Here is a 24,285-nt window from a genome sequence, read left to right as displayed (position 1 = left end):
CGAAACTCACATATCTAGAAAACCTTTTGAAGGTCATGTATATTTTCTATAGTGAGGTTGATTGCTCCCACTCTCAGCAAACATTCTCTATTGTTTTATTCCATTGCCTTTGCACTTTCCTTAGTTCCCTCTCTCCCACAAAGCTACAGTCTTCTGAAGAGGGTGTGTCAGAGAACAGGTAGGCTCCTGAACAATTACTGTCCTTATGGCAACCCCTATTATCACATCATATTACTTGTGAAGATGATTTAGTTCTTTGGGCATGAAGTTGAAAGCATACTTGCTTGAAAGTTTCCATGAACTGCTTTAATTGAGATGAATGTAATATATGGCCTGTTCTATGATGCTCTCAACCAACCTCGGCTGAACAGTTCATTGAACTCTGTTCTCTGCTTCCTCAAAGAAATAGTCTCATTGCAAACAGATTCATATTTGGCACTCTCTGAATAAACGGAAGCCATATTACATAAACTGGGGATTCTGGCAAAGTGTGATTTTGTCTTAATAGTAATATACTATAACACTGTTTGCAACCCTGTTGTTAGTAGTATGCGTGCTAGAGAGAAAATATTATATCATATTATTAAGAAATGCTCGTCTCTTCCCAAATCTCAAATTCTATTGCTGATTACTTTTTATTCCAAGACCTTTGTCTGAGGACTCTATAAAGTATTCTTAGCTTTTATTGCATTTCCTCACCCTTTTGTTGTTGTGATTAGCTCTTCTGTCGTGAATAGAAACAACAGGAGACAACAATGGCTCTTCATTGTTGCGCATGACTGCAGCGATGTTCTCGAGAAATGAATGCATTGACATCATGTAACACTGAGGACTGCTCAGCAGAGCTTTTTCATGGGTACATTTGCAATGTGAACTTTCCTGTGTTCATTTCCCAACTGGCCACATGGTGACAGTAGAATCATATGCTCAGAACTGGCAGTGAACACCTGCTATACTTGTTGTCATCACTCTTCCTTAGTTATCAAATCCAAGGAGAATGTCTGAGGTTTGAACTTGACTGATAGATGCTGCCTCCCCTCCCCCAATCAAAAATAGGACTGCTCAGTGCTCAGAGAAACAACCTATAACTCAGCACCTGTCAGCATTGGGGTCTGGCCTCAACTTGTAACAACAAATGTAAGAAAATGAGAGTTAAGCTGAGAGCTACAGATGTTCTCCACATCTGCATGTCAGTCAGCATAAGAGCTTCTGTCAAATGATTGCATTGCAATGTAACTATGAACTACTTTGAAGAAGAAACTTCAATGACAAATTTAAGTAACGCAATACTGTAGCATTCCCTTAAATATAATAGCTCAAAGTGAAGAAAAATCTATAATTCTGCACGGTTCCATCTAGGGGCATGTTTCCCTATGACATCAGATGGCAGGCTGTTGTAAGGACATCCCATTACGATCCTGGGAATCCCTCAGTCCCGATCCCTCTCTCCCCATCTCCGCAGGTCCGTCATCCATGTCCTCCCTTTTGCGGAAGACGGGGTCCCGGAGGCAACGGAGCCCCGTCAGGCAAGAAGTGGCGCCTTTCTTCCTGCTTCCGCCCCGCAACGCTGCCGTGTATCCCGGCGACACTGCTGCATTCTTTGTCAAGGTATGGTGTGGGGGTTGGGGGGGGGGGGGGGGGCTGGGGGTAAGGGGACTGTGACCCACTCTGTAGTGGCCCAGAGATGTTGGAGTACAGAGAAGAAAGAGAGGGTACTGTATGTTGAAACGGGTTTGAAAGCAACGGATGTAGAAGGTGGGAGGGACTGTGAAAAATGCCCTTCTTCTCACTGCAGGTAGCGGTGAGCAGGAGACAAAAGTTTATTGTAAATTTGTATACCAGGTTTTAAACAGCTTTTACACAGCAAGCCAGTCTTATGGTGACTGGGTTACTGCTCCACACAGTTTGCTTAAAGCCAAAACTCAGTCAAAACTAAATACAAAGTCAAGTACAACCATTCCTTGAAATATGAGCTTAATCAGAAGCCTACAGCCTGAAAGCTTCAGTGTCATGCACAATGGTCTGAGGACCTTGGAGACCCGTAGACTGTGAGAAAAGTGTGACACCAAGTCCCAGTGGTCAGGACTGTCTTGCTAATGAAGTGGCAGACCCGGTTCACGGCGGGGTGAGAATCTGTGTGGGCTTGGGGGACAATGCCAGCTGCTGGTCATTATAATCAGAGCCACTACAGTCACAATGACACCAGCGCCAAGTCTGCTACTTGACAAAGTAAATTTATCAATGTTGTTCTACTATGAGTACTTTATTGTGCTATTTTGCTCTCCTCATCCGTTCCCCTGTTTACTTTTAATATCCTTTTAATATCCTTTTAAGTCCAGCAGAGGGCACCCACGTATTCATAGTTGACTCCATGGTGCTGAAGTTACACAGCTTAAGTTTTGGAAGCCACTATTAAACACAAACTGAAATGACACCAAAGGAACATTCAAACGCCAAAGTTAACTGCTTTATCATTGTTCCTCTGAGTCCTCTGCACTTGAATGAATCAGTTTAATCACTCTGCTGTGATTCTGTTCACATAATGCACAATACTTAAAGACATTTGGAATGGTTCTGTGTGAAAATAAAAAAATGCTGGACTCTCTCTGTAAATGTTTGGATAGGCAAATGGTTTGTGTATAAGCATAGCCTGGAGAACTGGCCAGGGCATTCACTTGCTTGTGCTTGATACATCCAGCTAGAGATCAGAGATCATTTTCAACTACTTAATGACAGAAAAAACATATTTTTTCCAAATAAATCAGAATGTTGTCTTCACAGTTGTTCTATATTTAATCAAAGTAGTCAAAATATCCACAACATTTGATCCTAGTGTTTATTTGTACATTATAGAATTCATTTGTTTTATTTATTTTTTTATTTTTTTGAGATGTATTGTGCAGTTTCTGTACTTTTTAGAATGATTATATTTGGCATGAATTTGACTTTGTTATTTTTATTTCATTTATTTTATTTCATGCTCATATCTCAATTTCAGTGGTATCATTTCATTTACGTAACTAAATTTAATGTAAGACAACAACCATCTTTGCAGTACTATGTCCTTTTTCACTTTCAAACCACTGACATTTCCTCCGTCTGATTAGGTACAGGGCCAACCAGAGCCGACAGTGGCCTTCTTTATTGAGGGGGTGCCTGTGGCCCCCGGTGGACAGTACTGCTTCCGACAGCTGGGCAGGGGCGTCCACATCTTCACTGTCACCAACGTGAACCCCACGAACGCAGGGCGGTACATGTGTGAGGTCATCAACTGTGCCGGCCAGGTACAGGCCAGCTTCCGACTCCAGCTTAAAGGTAAGCGTGAAAGGTTGTGCCCTGGTCCTGGGGAAAACCTGGAAGCAGGTTAGGGGATACTTAGGGCACCTGGAGTGACAAATGAAGACAAGAAATGATCTGATGATTGATAGTTCAACCAATTTACAATTGCGCCAATCGATCTTTTCGTGGCTGGGCTGTGCTTATGACGGGAACTTATTCGTTGTTAATTTTAGATCAAGACAGACGAAGGCCTATCCAACGTGTCCTGAGGTGAGTAAAAACAGCTATATCAAATTTCTATCAAAATACTGCATTTCAATTCCTAACACTCCCCGTTGAGACATAATGCAATTCCCCACTGTTTATTGTATCAATGTTTTCATACATAAGGAAATGTGCCTTTTCTTGACTGCCAAAACAAAGCGGATGTGTCATTAGGTGTGTGTAAAAACACAATGAGGGGCTTTTTTCAACATCTTCAGGAAACAGTCATTGGTTTGCATGTCAGTCTGTATATGAAATGTGTTTCCTGAAGAATAAAACAGTATCTGATATTTTAAAAAGTTAAAAGGCTAGACCCTTATGAAAACATCAAGCCCAAAAACTGCATATGAACACCAATCATGCAAAGAGTACACATGTAAACGATAAAAATAATCCCACTTAGAAGATAAAAGTGGGAAATGGTAACCTGTGCCATTTCAAGTCACATGTTTTGTTTTCATATGTGAATATTTTTGGAATTGGTATCACTCTGTATTAAACTAAATTGGCATGCATCCTATTCGGTTCACGACTACTGTTGCTGTAGGTGTTGTAGCTAGCAACCATAATTTAGCATTTTGCTGTGCAGAATTTAAGTATAAACTTTTAAGTGCAGTCAATTACATTATAGCCTCAGAGATACAAACTTTAGAGTTAAGAAGTATCATGTGCAAATAAACTATATCAGGCTCAGTATCAATGATGCAAAAATGCAAGCATTACACAGAAACAAAGCACACTTATAGAAATGTATAAATTCCATTCGTAAAAACGCCATCATTGAATGCCATCAAAATAAATTAAAATGACCTGTCATAATACTGTCTCTAGACAATATGTGAAAGTCAACATTGTTCGATATAAAGAAGGGAACAAAATCAAATTCAAGTAAGAGCCAAAGATAATGGGTCTTTGAAAAAATAAAAAAGGGTAAAAATTCTTAAAATCAGTGCATTTTCATGTCACTTTGTTATGTCCAAGTTATTAACATATCTCCAGACAGCATATCTCTAAACAATCTCCATTGTCAAAGTTTTTGTTTGTTAGAGGCTCTACTTGTCTTGTCATAGAACCAAAACAAGGAAGCAGTAATTACTTTTATAACATCAGTTCTTATGTAATTAGTATGTAAGCAACTTTTATGGGACATTGCAGAACAGGTTTCTTCTTACACACCGAAAGGCACAACATCATTAGACAGGCAGGAGAAATGTCTATGAAACATTCTGTATAACAAGCAGGAGACCAGTTAACAACTCTCATTCTCACAACATTCCCAGAACATAAGGAAAGTTAGGTTTATGTTCCAATTTGTACATTTATTCAGTTTACAGTGCCCCTTGAACATTATATATTTTCAAAAGGAAAGCTGAGGGACAATCTTAAAGCACTATTAAATTTTATTATTTAAGTTCGAAAATATTTTGTTGATGGTCCTTTATGTTACTTTTATCTGGAATCTTCAGACTTTTTCTCCCCCTTTCTCTGGCTCTTTCTTTCTCTCAGGCGAGTTCATAGCTGGGGAGAGAGTCACCCCCGCTTTGTGTCCAAGCCCTATGCTGTGACAGTGAAGGAGGGGGACCGAGTGGAGTTCAAGGCCAGGGTCACGGGGAGGCCCCCTCCCTCTGTTGCCTGGCTTAAGGTACCATACACACACTGTATTTAAATGCTAACGTGAATATACACTTAACAGGTGCGCTCCCATGTACTTGACCTGAGGCACAGCCAGCACCTGCTGCTAGCAACTGCCAGCAACTTCAATCAATCACACGGCATGTGACACATTGAAAATATGTCTCATATTTAAATAAAAGGTTTGTTTGATGAGAGTCTCAGCCCATGAAGCCATTCACTGAGAGCAGACTGATAGTTCCAGCTTTGAGCTTCAGCTATGTCTTTAGCCAACTATGACAAGCAGTCCACAGTAGTACACAATTGGTTACGTGCCATCGGTGTTTTTTGTGGGTTTCAGTCAGCCAGGGTTCCTTAAGCTACTGTTGAGTCAGTCCCTCCCATCTTTGTGCAAGGCTACCAGTTATCATCATAGAGAGACATACAGTTGTATTTTAGCTGCAGTACTGTATCGACTGTAGCATCAAAATAGTCACTGACTCAGTGGATTGGTAGAGCTCATTTGTGTCAGTGCATTTGCTTCTTTAAGACTGGCACACTAGTGACACAAAATGCACAAACTTTCACTAGAGGGGTTTGTTAAAATAAAGGTCATTTTAATTTTTTAAATAATACCAGGTTAATTCAAGGATTGATGATATTTTTTAAAAACATCATAATCATTATGTCATTGAATGTGCGTAGTATAGTATAGTATAGCATAATGCCACTTATACAACGGCTTGGCTGAATACTCCATTCTGATTGGTCCAAAAGGTGTGCATTATTTCTCAGTAAAGGGACACCTCGGGCCTTTTAACAGTTCTAAAATCAATGCGCTACAAAATCCAGCATTCTAAAGCAGTTAAAACAGTGACATTACTCTTTCGTTTTGAATTGTTTTTACGTCCCCTTACATTTTCAATGTCCAATTTCGCAATAGATGGCAACGTTGAATCACGATTCTAGTTACTGGCTTCATTTAGGGATGCCAGCCATCCAGCAAAATACGGAATCGTCACTTATGTGGACAGTAGAATATGCGTTCCGTATTTAACTCACGGCTACGGGACGCATTTTCATCCGTATCTTTGTGAACGATTCCGTTTGTAGTACCGCTGTTTTGAATACAATTCAATAGTTAGCTAGCTAGCTAGCCGGGATAACAAGCATGCTGACCTAAAACCCAGAATTTTAATATTGACTAGGTGACAAGTGGCGGCGAAGCTATCATAAAGCTAACTGGAATTCAAACCCGGTTTCAGAGTGTCTTGGAAAAACGCAATGTCTACACTGCGAGACGGCAAAATTTTAAAAAAGCAAGACAGCTAGGGAGATTAATTTGATTGAGTAATGGTTTCATTTAGTTTTCTTAATAATGTAATGACAAAAATGACCTAAATTGGTGGTAATTGTATGGTATAAAACGAGAAGGAACTATTTTTCTCGATGGAATCGTTGATTTCATAGAATTAGGTTTTTGCTTAACAATGGTGCAAATACAACTACGAACCAGAGTTTTGCTAAAAATAATAGGGGAGAGCGGGGTATGTTGTCACACTTTTCACTCTTTCTTACATTGACTGGGCACAATACATCACAATGGTATAAATGTCATACCAAATGAAAAAAATAAGTCTTATTACATATTTAAATAAGTACATATTTTGTATTCATTACATCTTTATATCTCATTTCAGTACAAAGTTGTAGACAGTTAAATACAGTGTGCGCACTTGTGACAACTTGCCCCATCAGCGGGTAAGTTGTCATACTATGTCGAGGAAGGTTGTCACATTGGATTATCAACAAATAAAAACACAACTACTGAAGTGTGAATATTGATTTTTTAAATTTCAAATTCAAAACCAAATTCAACATCATTAACCACTGATGTTGGCACGGCTGCCTGCCTGTGGGAACCTTTTGAAAATACCGAATCAGAGTACAGTAATTTACATGTGACAACTTGCCCCAAACTGACATGTGTGCTAATGTTGGCTAACTCTCAAGGTTAGCTCAACATAGGACTGCAGCTAAAGTATCAAAAGACACTTCAATCTCTCCTCTACTCAGTACAAAAATATAATTTTGAACATTCATACCTACCAAAGTTTTATTACATAAAATGTAAAATGTCATTTTTTTACTTTTGAAGGTGAAAAATAAGAAAATTGTGCTCACCTCAGAATAGAGTGACTTTGACCACATTTGAACAGGAAGTTATCACAGAACATGTTCACAAAGTAGCTATTTGATTTTTGAGATAGCACCTCTTCTGTTTGAAATATGAACAGTGTGACAACTTACCCATGTGACAACTTACCCCGTTCTCCCCTATGCCCAAACGGTCGTGGAAGAATATTTCACTTTCAGCTGATTAAGTCGATAAAAATCAATAAATATTAAAGTAACCATATATAGTCATTGTTGGTAACCCGTTGTATAAGTGGGATAAACCTCTCCGGGCTGTCCCATTATTGGAAATAAAGTACTTCGGGGCTGGTTCAGCGACCCTCGGCTTTGCCTCGGCCGCATCACCACCCCCGTCGTACATTATTTTCCAATAATGGGACAGCACGTCATGGTTTATTCCTTACATAATGGTTGCTGGAACTGAGGTCAAACAGAGAGAAAGGTCTTGAGCAGAAACTTCTGGCTATATAAGTGTGAGAAAGAGACCCACTGGCGGAAGGGGCTGAAATAGCTGTACGCTTGAGTAGTTCTGATGAAAGTTGTGATAACAGGATAACTGGCAGAGAGCCCTGCTCTGAGATTTATCCTTTCATCTGACCAGAAAACAAGTGCTGGGTTTTATGGCACACAGACTTGCATGTGTGCTGTGTGGCATGAAATGTGTAGAAGGCAGAATCCTCCCTTTGCCTTTATCCTGTGGTGTGCTAAGTTAACACTGCTGCTGACTTAAACTATCTCTTTGACTTCACTGTACTTTACTCCTTACTTAACTGTATTTTTGGGCCCTGGGAGGGTTTTGACTGTTGTAGATTGATCTACTGTCACATTTCACAATGCGCTGGCAGTCAAATGCAATCAAGCTGAAGCACAACTTCCTTAGGAATCAGTTTCTTCAGAAACAATCTCACTGCCATCTATTACAGGTCATGGGAACAGACTGCAGTTAATTTAGCTTCTCGGAATCTTATTGTTGTACATAAAACAGTCACTTTCCGTGTTCTGCCACCAATTAGGCTGTTTTCCTGTTTTGGATTCCTGTCCAACTTTTCAGAGCTCTGTGTGACTTTAAACAGCAGATTAGCATCATTTCAGAGGGGTGGACTGGGGTAGGGGTGTATATAATTCACAGCTTAGAAAAAGGGTTATCAGTTTGGGTTGTGCTTCTATATTTATTATTAGAGTTGCAAAATTTCAGGAATATTCAAGGGTGGAAACCTTCCTTGGGAATTAATGGGAATATACAGGAATTATCAGGAATATATGAAAATGAAAGGGAATAAAAAGGAAAATTATGCACAGGCTGTATTTACCTATGGACATAGACCTTTTACCATGTCATAAGCAGACATGCAAAGCTTACTAATAGAAATAAAAAATTGTAGACAAAAGAGGAGACAAGTTTACTTTTTACATGGGATTCTTTCACTGAGCAATTAAACACAGGAAGGTTGAATAACATATTCCCTCTGATGGGAGAATGCACTATGCATACAGACGATTGAATTTCTACTGAATTTCCAGTAAATGGAATGCTGACAATTATCTGTGCATGGTATGCAAGAGTGCACTGCACATGAGGAGGAAGAATGCAAAGGGCAGAGATATAATTCTACTGAATTTCCATTAGATGGAGATATTTTAACCAAAACATGCCACAATATCTTGAATGACCTTTTAAGGTGTATTTTGCCCACCAAAAATGATTAACTATTATAAGTCAACATTTTATATGGAAATTGGGCTAAATTCCCAAAACTCCTAAGCTTAACTTCCTGCAGAAAGCTTCCTGGAAATTACTGGAAATTCTGGACCCTTAGAACCCTATTTATGAGGCTTAATATAATAATAGCCACAGGGTGCCCAAAAGCATTGATAAAGGTGTGTCTGAGTCATAGGCTCTGCAAGTCAACATTGTTCCACAGTAACAAAAGGACCATTGTTAGGACTCCTTAAACTGTTACACAATAGGAGATCCTTAAACAGTGCCAGTGAAGAATAGCGACTGAATTAGGCATCGGAGTGCAGACCTGCCTGACTCTATGTCTCTCTTTCTCTCCCTCTCTGTCTGGTAGGACTGGGCCCCGCTGCCAGGGAGGTCTACAGCTCACTGTTTCTTCTCTGCTGGTTTTCACCTGTTGGAGCTGCAGGTGGTGCGGAGGGAGGATCAGGGCCTGTACACCTGTCAAATACACAGCCCAGCTGGGGAGAGCAGTGCGTCTGCACAGCTGACTGTTACAGGTACAATATGCAAACCAAGTGCAGCTAACAGCCTGAGGTACATTACCCAAACCTGACTAAAGCATTAGTATTGCGCTCACAGACACATTACATAAACCCCATCACAAGACCTTGTCATGCCATGTCACAACTTTGAATTTGCTTCGAGAAAGGATGCAATTTGATTTTATTAAATGTAGTCCCTTTTGGTGGAAACTCAGTAATAAACATTTCTGCTGTCTATTTTATTTTACAGTTTTCGTTTACATATCACGTTATGTGCATGCATCATATAGTTATTTCCCTTTATATACAGTAAATTACAGTGGCCTGCCATAATGGCATGTGCTGTTGACAGGACAATTTTCCTGACCTGATCAGCCAGTGCACTTTACTTATTCTATGATATATGTTAACACATCTTTACACACATATAAGAAAATATAAAGGTCTTATTGACAATTATATTTTCTTTTCTTTATTAAAAAAGTACCACTTTCAGCTGACTTTAAAAATATACTTGTCTGTTAGCTTTTTTCCTTTTCATGTATGAGTCAATGAGAAAACCCATTGGGACTGTGTGAATAGAAAATAATGTGCCAGTCCTTAATGATACTACAGTATAATGATATATTACTCTTCCCGCCTTAAAATATAATAGTGCAAGTATATCTCTGACTGATGTAAAACTTATGAGTATTGATTTTGGCACAGAATGTATAGATGACTATAAGTACACTCAGGGAGATGGCTGAACTAAAAGTGTTACATGAATCTTGAGGCACACTGATTTTTAAAGAAAAATTATGAGTGGTTCAAACAACCCTACATGCCCTATTAAATTGTGCTAAACAAATGAAACATTTCAGCAGTGACAGATGTTGCAAGAGAATACTTTTCTACGGACAGGTTTTTTTGTTTTTCTTTCTTTCCAGATGAAAGTTTTTGCTCCAGGCCCAACCCAAACTACATGACAAATGAGTAAGTACAGTGATGCTTGGGGGGAGCCCTGGGTCTATGCAGGTTGTGTCAGTCACGCTATTTCTACTTCCATGACATATTGCCAGGTAAAGCCTTAAGGATTTACAATGCAAAACCTGTACTTCATTGGAACTGGTACATGGAGCCTTGCAACCAGATATACAGTGCCCTCCATAACATTTGGGACAAAATCATATTTTTTCTTAATTTGGCTCTGTGCTCCACAATTACTTTACTTTTCATACATTGCCCCCCATTTCAGGGCACCATAACATTTGGGACATTTTAATGTCATGTAAATGAAAGTAATCATGTTTTGTACTTTGTTGCATATTCTTTGCATGCAATGACTGCTGGGATCTGGCTGGCACCACCGGGTGCTGTGTATCTTTCCTGATGATGCTCTGCCAGGCCTGTACTGCAGCCATCTTCAGCTGCTGCTTGTTTCAGGGGCTGATTGCTTTAGGTTTTCTCTTCAACATATGAAATGCATCTTCAATTTGACTCAGATCGAGTGACTGACTTGGCCAGTCAAGAATTTTCCAGTTTTTGGCTTTGAAAAAGTCCTTTGTTGCCATAGCAGTATGTTTGGGATTCTTGTCTTGATGTAGTCCAGTGATTTTGGAGGCATTTGTTTGAACTTGAGTGGATATTTCTGTACTCTGCTAATTATTTCTGCTGCTGCTATCAGCAGTTATATCATCAGTGAACACAAGTGAGCCAGTGCCTGTGGCAGCCATATATGCCCAAGCCATAACACCCCCACCACCATTTTTCACAGATGAGGATTATGCTTTGGATAATCTTGGCCTCATCTGCCCACAATAATTGTGGAATTATCTGTCCAAAATATCTTTTTCCAGAAGTCAGCAGGCTGACTTTTTAGGTACTTTTTATTAAACTGTAACCTTGCCATCCTGTCGTTGTGGCTAACTAGTGGTTTGCATCTTGCAGTGTAGCTTCGGTATTTCTGTTTGTGATGTCTTCTGCAGACAGTAGTCACTGACACATCGATGCTTGCCTCCTGAAGAGTGTTCCTGATCTGTTGGACAGGTGTTTGTAAGTTTTTCATCATTATGGACAGAATTCTTCAGTCATCAACTGTAGAGGTCTTCCTTGGTCTACCAGGCCCTTTGCGATTACTTGGCTCAGCAGTGTTCTTCTTAATGATGTTCCAAATATGTTTGGCTTATGCCTCAGACTGTTTTCTTTCTTCTTATTTTCAGCCTCATAGTGGCTTCCTATCCTTTCGTTGGCCTAACTCTGGTCCTCATGTTGACAAATGCCAATAACAGACTCCAAAGACAATCAAAATAATAGAATGAAAACTAGATACGGAAAGCTCTCTTATACCTGCATTAAGGGAGCAATTAAACGCCCCTGTCTGATCAGAAACACAACCATTCTTTTCAAAACATTATGGTGTCCTGAAATGGGGAGGGGGGGGGGGGTGGTTGTAAAAAGTGGTGTAATATCTACATAGTAATTTCGACACCAAAAGGGATTTTAAAAATACCCTTTTAATAAAACCTGAGATTCTGCACTTTAGCTACATGTGAATAGTTTGATTACCAACATTATAGAAGGCACTGTAATACTTGTAATGGCTGTCATCATCAATCCCCAAGACAGTGTGAATGGTGCTTCTGAGTGCTTTAGTGTGTGCAGTCATTCACCCAGAGCACAGACAGGGCCCTATATGTAGTTGCAAGCTTAAGCCTTGGCTATGCTGCAAGTTGACCATGTCTAATCCTTGCATAAATGCAAGATCAAAAGGCACAATTAGAGATTATTTTTAGTTGTTGAGAAAATAATTGGGAAAAGAAGTGAAAAATGGTTTAAGAAAGATAGTTTGGAAAGCAAAAAAATATTTGAAGTTCCCTTATGGAGCATTATAAATCTAAAGGCCATTGTAGGGATGGATGAACTATTTCCTGCCTGTTTAGACAACAATAATGCAGACCTACTGGTCATTTGTGGGCTTTCAGATACCCTGGTAAGGTTCAGTGTGTTGAGTGATGTGTTTTGCTTTTTTCTGTGGCATGTCTGTCACCTGGAAAGTGGAAACAACCTCTGATGTAAAACAGATTTTGCAGATTCAGATTCTCCTGGATATTCTCACTGCCACAATATCCAGTTGTTTGGGTAATATGAATGGAGAGGGAAATGCAAGTTAAAAAATGATGCTGCGATAATCATGTTTATGTCTAGAGCAGCACAAGAATGCAAAGAATATCTTTTGTAAGGTCGTCTCTATGGAGATCCCATTAACTGAGAGGTACTCAGTTCAGAGGACTGGTTGTGAAATGGTTTCATCCTTGCTGATCCCCTAATTCCCTCTGAGTGGGTGTGGAGAAAGAGACCTCTGCTCCACCCTCACAGTTGGGCTTACTCTTCTCTCTCTCTGATGAGAGTCGTACGCGCATTGGCTGGTGTCAAAGGGCAAGAGAGCCTGCCATAACATGGATAATTAAAGTTACTGAACTCTGTGTTTGTTATCACAATTTTATGTAAACCATCTGCTAAAAGGTGGTTCATAACCATGGAGGTGAATAAAACAGTTTCCTCTACATAGAGGCAGCAGCAGCACAGTACCACTGTTAAGATTCTGGCACTGCTGCTGGAATCATATTTAAACGATACTAAGAGGTAAAGGGGCCCATTAGCTCAGAGTAACGCTGTGGCATTATATTCGGGAATTAAACCTAGAAGTAAATTTCTTATTTACTTAAGTCAATTTATTATCTCCGCCAGGCGAGAGCCTGGAGGGGATTATGCGTTTGGTCGTGTGTGTGTTTGTGCCTGTGTTTGTGTATCTGTCCGCAGCTAATCTCGCATACTACTGAGCCGATCAGCCTAATACTTGTTGTGCATGCTGGCAGCAGGCCAAGGACCTGAATTCTCGAATATTTTGCAAATCGGTCAACGACAAGTATTTTATTTGAATTAATTTCCATCATTGTCCATTGAAACACATTGAGTTCTAACTCCTCACTCCTCCTAACCGGCCAGTAGGGGTCGCAAGTGATCAACAACCGCTTCCGTTTGGAATGAAAAACCAGCGATGTAAAATGTCAATTTCAATGTTAAAATGCCAACAAAATAATCTGCCAACGGGGTACGTTAATGTTTGAATCTGTGGCAATTATTTTGTTTGCATTTTCAATAGTAGTACACTTAGAAACGCATCACTCAATAAGGTTTCCTCCAGCTGAGCTCAGGTCTGGCATCTAGTGTGTTTACCTTTCATGGCATTGCTATTGAAAACCCCAAGGAGTCACACAGTACATCAGGCACCCTGATGAAGTTCAGTAGTTACTGATGTGAAACAGAAAACAGGACTTTAGGTTTGCCTCCCTCAAGAGGGGTTTTGAGCCCATAGTGTTGACAATGTACACATTCCCATGAGAGTGAGAAAGGGGAGAGGACCTATGAACAAGTTGCCTTCCCCTCTAGTGTCCCTCAGTGTTTTTCTCTCAAGCTGCCAGAGTTGTGTGTGTTCACACTGTGGTGAATCAGTCTCTGGAGTCACAGAACTAGTGACTAAGATTTCCAGGGCTCCGATTTGGTATTGTTGCACCATATATTTATTTGCCTGCAATAGACCATAAATATGTGTTTTGGTTCATAGAACTTTTATTTTACAAAGGATTGTATCTAATACAGCATTTTTAGCATTAGTGATCATGGTGTAAGACCTTCCCTGCCTGTCATCTTGGTTAGTATACCTGTGAAGGTGACATAAACATACTCACTACTGGTGACCTATGTTGGAGGACACAATTTGCTTTATTTGTCTGGGGTCTTATCATGTGCTCAGTGCTGTCTGGTGAAAAGGACTGCTGTTGCTGTTTCTACCAAGGGCTCTTGGGTATATTATAACCTGGCTGTTTCTAGGGCGACCATCCCCTCTGAGTCAGGTAGTCAGCTAGCTCCCACTTACATGACAAATGCTTCTGGGGCTATTAACCTGGCTGTACCTACAGTAGGCAACAGCTTAAGGATAGGCTGGGATGCTCAAGGCAAGGGACCAACCATGAGCATCAGATGTGTTCTGTAAGCAGAGTAATAGCACATTGCCCTAGCAAAAGGCTTAAACCCAAGACATGCTTCTACACTGTGGTTCGTATACAAAGCTGTTCCACTGGATGGATCAGATTCTTGTGATGTCATCGCCTTACACGCCTCCGCAGGTAGCAAGATGAAGCTGGAGCCAGTGACATATTCATTGGTATTTTTCATCGTTATGTCAAAGAATGCCCATCCTCAGCGACAATGCAATCAGTCATAGCCTGTAGTACAAACCATTCAGATCGGCGGCAGTACTCAGTCTGTTCAAAGAGCAGTTAGATTCACACATCAGTCACTGCTGTAAAATCCAACGTTTTCACTGACAACTGTGTGCGTAACAGATGTATAAAATCACAGTTATTTTGAAAGATAAATTCGCGAATCCTAGGGCCATTAGACTGCAACGTTACACGATCACGAAGTGTCCATGCAAAAGATGGGCGATGGGTGGCTATTCAGGAATTTGTCTACCTCCATCAGTCGAACATAGGCTACGTTTAATGTTTTTTTCATAGCGACAGTCTGATCGTCGTTTTGCCACCGGCTTTGTTGACAGAGCACGGCTGTGGGGCTTTCGTGCAGCGATCACCAGGTATGCAGCAGGTTTCCCCACCCCTTCCGAGTCTCATTCTCTCTCCGCTCTCTCGCGCTTCAGTTAAAGTTCACGCACTGCAGCGCGACGTCTGACCTGATAAAGCATGCGGCTTCCTGTACGGAGGACGCGAACAGTGTGGGGGGACAGATATTCTTGAGCTCCGTGTATACTCTAAAATGCAAGTGATGTGAATGAGGGCAGAGGGAACACAGGACAATTCAGAGGAGAGAGAGAGAGTGTGAGAGAGACAGACAGAGAGAGAGAGAGAGAGAGAGAGTTAAACAGGATTCACAGAGAGGGCACAGACAGTGAGTTAGGAGTCTGGCGTGGAGAGCCCTTTCCCACAGATAGATATGAGCAGCAACAAGACAAAACAGACCTATGTGTCCACTTTCAGGGTACAGCTTAAGCCTACCACACCAACACAGGACAACAGTGCCAGCAGGAGGGTGTTGGATAATGGACCAGCAGTCAGGAATACCACCTTTAAAAGCAGGATGGAGGAGAAATCAGTTTCAGGTAAGGACCATCCTTACTATGGGTAACCAGTCAGGCATTTCAGTCTAGTAGCCCAAATAATGGAAGACTAATGTGTTATGAGCCGGTGTATGTTTTGTCTGACTTCCTGCTAGACATGTAACAGCAGGATGCTTTAGGGTTACACTCAGAGATTATGTACACATTAAAATGATTGTACAAAAATCTGTATTTTCTTTTTCAGCATGCATTTTTAAAATATACTAACATATAAGAACTAGACTTGAACCTTTTTTGCAACTATTTTTCTTTTACTTTCTTGTATTATTTACAATTTACTGTTACAACTAAAGCATTTGTAGTATTGAAAAGAAGGCCCATTACGTAAATACAGTGTTTATCCGTTGCATTGACATGAGAAATGAATTCAGTGACAAGAGTACATAACTGCACTGCACAATTTAAACATGAATATAAGATACTAAGTATTATAAAGTTCTCAAAATGAAGTGTTAAAAAGTACTTGTTGTTAGCTAGCTTTGCATTTAAAGAATGGGATCTGCAAGTTAACCTGAAAATCAAGAATGATCTGTTACAAATGCAAAAGTAGTATTTTGGGGTGCAGCACGCTTGTATCATAGTCAGCTTGTTCATTTCTCTGCCCCTAGTCTTGTTGCATGTGTGAATTCACAGCATGCTAAAAAAGCCACCAACTTTGAAAGATGCACTTGAAAGTAAGAATTGTTTCCTGTAGTGCTGTTACCATAGAAGAATATTGTACAAAGAGTGTACTAATACTGTAAAAATAGGATTGATATGTTTTTGAATCAAGATGACTGAGTGCTGCCTTTTTTGTTCATGCTTTGCTTGAGTGGTGACATCATACTGAATTCTAGTTCTGTTCAGGTTTAGCAGCACAGTAACTTAGTTGTTGGGCTGGTGTACTCATTCTAGTTATTAGGCTCATGCATGTGTAGTGTTACTTTAATTAGCATTTACATCTCACAGGAAATGTCAACTTACACCCCAGGGTTGGATGTTTTTTCTAATTTGTTTGCCAGTCATGAAGTCGGATACTACCACATTTGTAGAACATCTTTTTTTAAGGACGGGTGCCTCAGCCTGCATGGGTTTATGTGCCTGTGGAGGAGAACAAAAAGATGTAGTCGCCAGCCTGGACGTAATTATCTGTGTGGCAGCCAATAAGACAGAGGGTCATTAATATGGAAGTTGAAGGAGGCAATTTCAGCCTTGACACTGAAAAGACTGCTTTGATGTTGTCTTAGATTTCCTCTTAGATACTCCCTAATGTGAATAATTGGTCCTGTGTAAAAATCGAGAGCAATCTGGTATTAAATCCCTTACAATGGTCCCAACTGGAAAATAAAGGAAAATTGCAGGTTTCAATAGACTGTTTGATAGAAGTGGCAAGGAGTGTCTAAAACTAGTAATGCGTTCCTTATTGTGTAGTTATTTAGACATTAAAGGACAACATGATATAGCCCACCGTCATAACAATGGCACTGCATTCATTCTATATGACACAAATAACTTTGTGGACAAATGTCAAGGGTTTATATAGAGCAGGGTGTGAGATCCATGGTGCACAAGTTCAACAGGTCAGTCCAGGTCTCTGGTGATGTAAAGCCCAGGTAGCAGTGCTGACCCCACTTGGGGTTTGTCTGTGCCGTCTGAAGATGGCAGCTTGTTTGTTTGTGAAAGGCGTCTGTGCTGTAGAGATGTAGGGGCACAGGCAGAGTGATCTATAGACATGCTGGATGTCAACACTGGTCATTCATGTTTTTTTTTTTTTTTTTAAGGAATGTGGCTACTGAAAGCCCTTATTATTGTGGTGTTTTGAAGAACAAGTAAAAAAATACACTTCAGATCAAGACTAGTTAAATTGGTGCTAATCTTAAATCCTGAGTATGCCTCAGATGTTCAAGATTCCATGTGTGTGAAATCAGTGCCAGTAAAAGAAAGGGAAACAAACATGGTCTGTTATTTACTGCATTAATTCAGGCCAAACAGGCTGTTGTGCTTTCGCCGTGAATACCAGTCCAAAGTTAACAGCACCTTTCCCGAGTTGTGAACAGAATTGAACTGTTATTGATATATAGTTCTCCAAGATAGCTGATAACTCCTGTGAAACCTTTCTAACTCCAGAATGGACCTTTATACAGAGAAATTCATTTTATGCTTATATTGCACTGCACTTTGATCTTCATAGATCTGCATGACTGGGCTAACCCTCCTATTATGTGTTGCTGTCTATTTTGAGCCATTTTAGTATTTGTTGGACCTTAAATACGACATAACTTCTCTTTTTCTCCATGACATTTTATTACATTTTCTCCTTTGGACTTATATGGGCTTTTCCTCCCCCCACCCCAAGCATCTGTGCTCTGGAATGTTTCTGCACACTTTGTGTACAAAGATCATGTTTCACTTTCTGTACAAAGATCATGTTATTGACCAAATTGATCATGATCAATTTGGGTCAACAGTGTTTCATGGTCACCTTTATGAAATGAAAAAAAAAAGATTAATAAAAATGATTACATGGAGTTGGTTGAATAGTTTTATCAAAATTCATGTATTTTCATTGAAAGCAAATATGGTCAATAGATTGTTATTAAATATAGTGTTTGACATAAAACATGTTGTTGTATTTATTCTTTGTGAATGGCCAGACGGACAAATGAAACATTTTCACTGTTTTAGGGTTATTTGACTGCGTTGCATAGATTTACACTGTGTGGGTTGATGCAATTTGACCTGCAACAAAATGGATGTAACTATTTTTCAACAAAATTCAAGGCTTAATAGAAAGAAATGGTTTGCGGTTTATTGGCAAGGCTCATTTTATTGCAAGGCCTGTGCCTATATATGCAGTAATGACAATGAAACACCATTAATTTGTTTCCTGGAATCACACCAAATCATGTTTCATAGTGCCTTGGCCAAAAACCAGTGAGTAACATGTAGCAGCACGTACGCTATTTTTATCTGATAAGTTTGAGACACGCTAGGCACTACCGGCAAACCCATAAATCATATCTTTCAGCTTGAAGGTATTGTATTTGACTCCATTTGTCTGTACCGTGTACCTGTCTGTTCACCGAAAAGTGATGCAATCATGCTATTTTTAAACTAAAGGTCCATAATCTCTGATTGTGTTTGTTGTAGCTATAGTATAGCTATATTAATGATTGTATGAGTAAAATTAGTTGAGAATGTTATTCTAATGGAAGAGGACTTACTCCTTGATGCAACCTTCCTAATTCCATTTTTCAACTTTGAAGCAAATTTCTTTATAAACTTTGAGCTAAGCAGCATCTGAGCTAAAGCTAATTTTCCTTTAACCATAAATGAAATATGCTACATGAAGTATATTTATATTTCAGCTGTTGTAAAATATCTCATAAACATCCTGTAAAGTTAGACATCCTTCTTTGGAATTCTTTGCCCATTTCCAGATCCGTCACACTGGCCACGTCCTGATAATCTTCTTCCCTTTTAGTTTTTTTGGAAGCATACATCATCACTTCATTCCGCTCACATCCCTTGGGTGTAAATCACATTGATAAGGATCACACACGTGTATGTTCCTCCACTGCTGCTGCAGTATTTACAGAAAATAGATTCTGTATCGCTGGAACCAACACAGCCTCCCTCCAGCTTCATAACATTATGTCAACATGACAGCATGTTTATGTCATCACAGCACATCGTCACAGTTGGCTTGGATTTAGGATTTACAATATAAAGCAAGTATGTATCAACCAGAGTGAAGATAAAAATAGGCAAATTAATTCTTTACTAAGCTGACTACTTGGCACAGTCGCTGAACCAGATTTTGAGGTGCTACACCCTTATCTCAGTGAAATGGGAAATCAAGGAAAGTGATGTATGAATAACAGACAAGCAAGAGTTCCACCTAAAATAAGTACAGTGTACTTTCATTCAGTGAAATCAATTATAAGCTCTTCCACCCAAGGTCAGGGGTGCCAGCGGATGTCAGACGGTGCATAGATACCGCAAAATAGAAGTGAGAGCATGTTCAAATGAAACCAAATGAAGCTTGAGATAGTTTGTCTTCACATGTATCATCAGCAGCAGTCATGATTTGTCTTTAAGCAGCTGAAACCGAAAGTGATATTTTGCTAGTTATAGCCTGTATTTAAGTAAATATGTAGCTGTTCAGTAGTCCAGCAGGAACTGTAGCAGTAGAGATATGGTGGTAATAATAATACAGCATGATTCCTTAATCGGATACAAGTGTGAGACACTGAACATGACTTAACTTTTATGCACTACAAACTGTAGCCGAGGAACCACTTGTACCTCAGAAATCAACTTTTACTTTTTTGATTTCCAGTAATATTTTTCCCTTAATGGATTAATCTTATCTGGGGGATATTTCACAAAGCAGAATTACCGAGTTAGTTACTGGATAACTGCACTGAGTAAAACCACAGCTCTTTTTACTTTAGTGCATGTTCCACATTTGGGAGAGCTCTGAGTATTACTCAGTGCAGTTATTCACCTAACTTGGTACTCAGTGCAGTTATCCAGCTTTTTTTGTATGGGTGTATTCATTTGTCTTGCCAGGCTATAAAACAGGGAAGGAGATGAAAACGAGATATATTGATGAATTAACACGATACATAGCCTATATTAGCCTACTGCTGGGTCCAACTGATATGTAATAGGTAATATGTCATTACTGCTGAATAATAAGTCTTCCATTTCTTGCCCTAAACATTCACATTCAGTTTCGGTTTCATTTTGAACCAGTGTTAAACCATTGTGAATTTTTGTTTACAGACATCAATTGATTCATTGTTTGAAAATGCTTCACTGTTCAGAGGGTGTTGGTGAGCCAAGGACATGCTTTGTGTTCGAAGGCCACAAGATAGGGCGGATCATCAATCTGTTGCATATCAGTCAGACAGACCTTTGCAAGCACAAACATACACTAGATACTATTTTAGTGACATCAGTCTAAATTGAAAGCTGGGCCATGCAAATAAATAATCCAAAGCAAAGCAAAATGTTATACAGTGTAACTATCAAGGTCTAAATGCAAACCACATTATTTTATCACAGCAACAGTTGCGTGTTTCCACAAATATTATCATAGACTAACCAGGTGATCAGTTCTGTGTTCTTTACACACTGAAAGCAGTTTATCTTCCCTTGATGACAGAGAATCCTACTTTGATGCATTGTCTGAAAATTTACAGCAGTTCGCGGTGTAAGTGCAATACAGTTCAAATGGAAGCACTGGAAACTCCTGTAACTAACCGATCCTCCTGTTGTACATAACATAAGAAATGCAGCAGCTGACCATCTGATTAGTCTATAATATGGCTATATATACCGGAAGAGTATAGTTGCAATGTCTCAGGTGGGAATCAAATTTACAACTTTGGAGTTGCTAATCCACTTCTCTGACCATTATGCAATGCAATTGACTCCAAGTCTGCAGGCTGAATCTTTGGCCTCCATGGGTAAGCAGTTTTTAACCACTGAGGCAGTCAGATATCTGAAGAGTGTGACTCCCGTTAGCACATTTCATTGCAGTACAATCACTTAGCAGATGCTCTTATCCAGAACAACTTACAGAAGTAGAGAAGCAAAAGAGCAATATCACCAAGGTACATAATGCACAGTTATAATCAATGAGTTTTGACCTGACAAACCAACTATTTGTATTGTAACAAAAGTAAATACCACTAGATAGATAACCTATCAGACCTAGACTTAACCTGAGTAGGATAATTGTGCAAGTGACATGATAAAAATAAAAAAAAACCTTGCATCCAGCTTACCAGGAGGAATTGGTTATTAGCAATATATAGGTTTATTAGTGCAATCATGCTCTAGCACTTCATATTTTGTGTGATGGGTAGCTGCATTGCTCTTATAGAAGAGAGAGTATATCCGCACACTGTTTCTTTATGCTTCCAAGGGAGCAGAAAAAAACAGTGTGCAGATATACTCTCTCTTCTATACTACCTATTTTTTTTTATCCTGCACCTGTTGGAATATTTCGGATGTGCATGCATTCCCCCAGACTGACTGCATTGCTCTCCCTGGACACAGGTAGTTTCCCTGCTTCTGCATTATATGCAATGCATACATAAACAGAAATACAACTGCGACAACAGCGATGCAATCAGGTTGGAGAGCTTCACAGCTCAGAAGGTGCTATATTTGGATTGAACCTCTGCCCAAACCACACATCTTGCCATCTGCATTGTATGTAGACAGATGTTTCCTCACAAGATTTTTTATTTATAGGAATTAAAACCCCAGGAGACACTGCTCTAGGCCACCAAACGTTTTCTAGAGAGTTAAAGGCACCAGTGATTGATATGCGAGGCATACTGTGTACACCCAAGAAAGTGTTTGGATTCATCAGGCATTTGTGAAATTCTTCATGAGGTTGCTTCTGTCAGTGTATACTTAGTGTATTCAGCTAAACATTTTACTTTGTCAATTTGTAAATATGTGTACTAATTATCCAGCAAAATGTTAAATTATATAATAGCTGTAATTGTAAAACACTGATCATTTAAAAAAAAGCCAAATAAAAATGCAGAAAATAATACAAAATACACAAAGACTTGTGAGCTAGTTGTGCAGTGGCCTAGTCATTGTGAGAGGCAAACAAAAGTTCTCTTGCTGTAACTAACTTGTTATTTTCACATGTCGTGCTCCAACCAGAATTTCAAGGTCCAAGAATTGATTCTAGCACAGTAGATGTCACAAGCGAAGCAAACAAGCGCTAACCCATCTGAGCAGCCAGCAAACAGGGGGACTTTGTGAATAACGAAAGCAGGGACGCTTGTGCAGATATCCATTGACTGGAATGGAATGTGACTTAAACAATCGAAAAACATTTAGCTAAAATCAGCCCGTGGTATGGGAGGCATGCAGTCAACTGAGAACACAATGAGTGTCACATTACTAAATATTACACTAAACTGCAATCCAGCCGCGTCATCATAATCCTACTCACACCTCAAAAAGAAAAGCACTGGCAAGAACAGAAACAACTCTGTGTCGTGGTTGAACAGTTTGCATAAGTCATTTAGTTTAGTTATGTGCCTTTGTCACCAGATGAATGTGCTGACATTCAAAATTCATCACTGAAACAGCCTTTGAGAAGAGGAAACTGTGGTGAGTATGGTGAAGAGGAACTAGTACAATTAAGACAGGCTTCAGTGGTCAAGCTTCCAGGAAATGCTGCATGATTTTCACCGAAAACATTGTGTTTCTCTCAGAGTCATGTGAGAAGCATTCATTTGTACACTATATTGTTTTTGTTTAATTTCTCAGGATAAACCATGTTGGGAAGCCATTATTTGGGGAGAAGTTAATCAGCGGGCTATTTCCTGTCTCATCAAAGATTATTTATTTAAAAATAGCAGGAATGCTGTTTTTTTGCACCCTCTGTTAGCATTTAACTGCTTTGCTCATGAAATTGAGCCAAATTCTTTAACATTTTAACATTTAGCAGAATATAGCATCAGCTTGAATGGAATAGCGGTTACATGAGGGCATTTTGGATCCATGCAGGAGGTGGGAACGTGAGGGGTCAGTGGCCTGGTCATGTGAAAGGCAGGTCTAACAGTGCTTGTTCTGTATCCCTACTCCAGAGGACAAGTCAGCGCTTGTCAGGCCACTGGCAGCACCACAGTTTACAAAGCCACTGGAGGACTGTACGGTCGAGGAAGGTGGTGACATCATTCTGCGAGGCGTTATCACAGGAACTCAGCCCCTGCGAGTTTCCTGGTTGCACAATGGTGAGAGGACAGCCATCTTTTGGCAACAGCTACTCTCTTTCTCCATCTCTCGTCTTATGTACTATGACTACAAGCAAAAATATGTTGTATGCACATAACAACTCTCTCTTCATCTCTCATCTGATGTCGTATGGCATCAAGCAAAAATCACATTACATGCACGTGTGATTATGACACACATTCTTTCATAAACTGACCAAAGAAAGCTCATTTATGGTTTATGGCTGTGTGGTTGTGTGGTATTTCTATGTTGGCTTGTGTCTGACATTCTGTCAGATGCTTTCAGATCTGGAGAGCTGCACATTTTCTCAGCTAACACCATTATCTTGACATTTCATTTTCAGGCAACTGAAGGAAAGTAACATTCTTAAACTTGTGTCTCTCTTTTGTATGATTAGCTTGTGATGTTTTACGCTCAGCTATTTAACTGTTGAAGAGTCTTCAGTCTCATTCTGTTCATGCATGTGTAATTTTGATGCTTGTTATATTTTCAGGGTTTTTGTTCCTCATGTGTTCATTTTAAGTGCTCCGATGCTCTCGCCTGTAGGTGGCGCTGTGAACTTTGGGAAGTCTTCTTTCGATGGCAGCCAGGCAACACTGGTGGTGCACGAGTGTTTGCCTGAGGACGCAGGTGCCTACACCTGCGCGGTAGAGAACAGTGTGGGCAAGGCCTCCAGCAGTGCAGCCGTGTGTGTCCGAGGTATGACCACAGTATTGGTGCAGAGTACAAGTGCTCCTTTAACTTTCCTTATGTCATTGAGTCAAATTAGCACTTCA

At 39.8% G+C, this 24,285-nt stretch overlaps 1 protein-coding gene across 1 annotated transcript in view; it reads left to right on the top strand.

The window, feature by feature from the left end:
* Positions 1 to 1,462: 1,462 nt before the first annotated feature.
* Positions 1,463 to 24,285, top strand: part of mylk5 (myosin, light chain kinase 5) — a 36,161-nt gene continuing 13,338 nt past the window's right edge. Inside the window, exons 1-9 of the mRNA XM_064321562.1 lie at positions 1,463 to 1,608; positions 3,108 to 3,315; positions 3,513 to 3,549; positions 5,050 to 5,185; positions 9,423 to 9,588; positions 10,503 to 10,548; positions 15,612 to 15,733; positions 23,362 to 23,508; positions 24,056 to 24,208. Of these exons, the coding sequence (XP_064177632.1) occupies positions 1,474 to 1,608; positions 3,108 to 3,315; positions 3,513 to 3,549; positions 5,050 to 5,185; positions 9,423 to 9,588; positions 10,503 to 10,548; positions 15,612 to 15,733; positions 23,362 to 23,508; positions 24,056 to 24,208 (1,150 nt within the window). The 5' untranslated portion in view covers positions 1,463 to 1,473. The remainder of the gene's footprint in view (positions 1,609 to 3,107; positions 3,316 to 3,512; positions 3,550 to 5,049; positions 5,186 to 9,422; positions 9,589 to 10,502; positions 10,549 to 15,611; positions 15,734 to 23,361; positions 23,509 to 24,055; positions 24,209 to 24,285) is intronic.

Source organism: Anguilla rostrata, chromosome 2, assembly GCF_018555375.3.
Source record: "Anguilla rostrata isolate EN2019 chromosome 2, ASM1855537v3, whole genome shotgun sequence".
Classification (NCBI taxonomy): domain Eukaryota; kingdom Metazoa; phylum Chordata; class Actinopteri; order Anguilliformes; family Anguillidae; genus Anguilla; species Anguilla rostrata.
The sequence above is the reverse complement of the archived record's forward strand: the minus strand, read 5'-3'. Positions and strand labels throughout refer to the sequence as shown.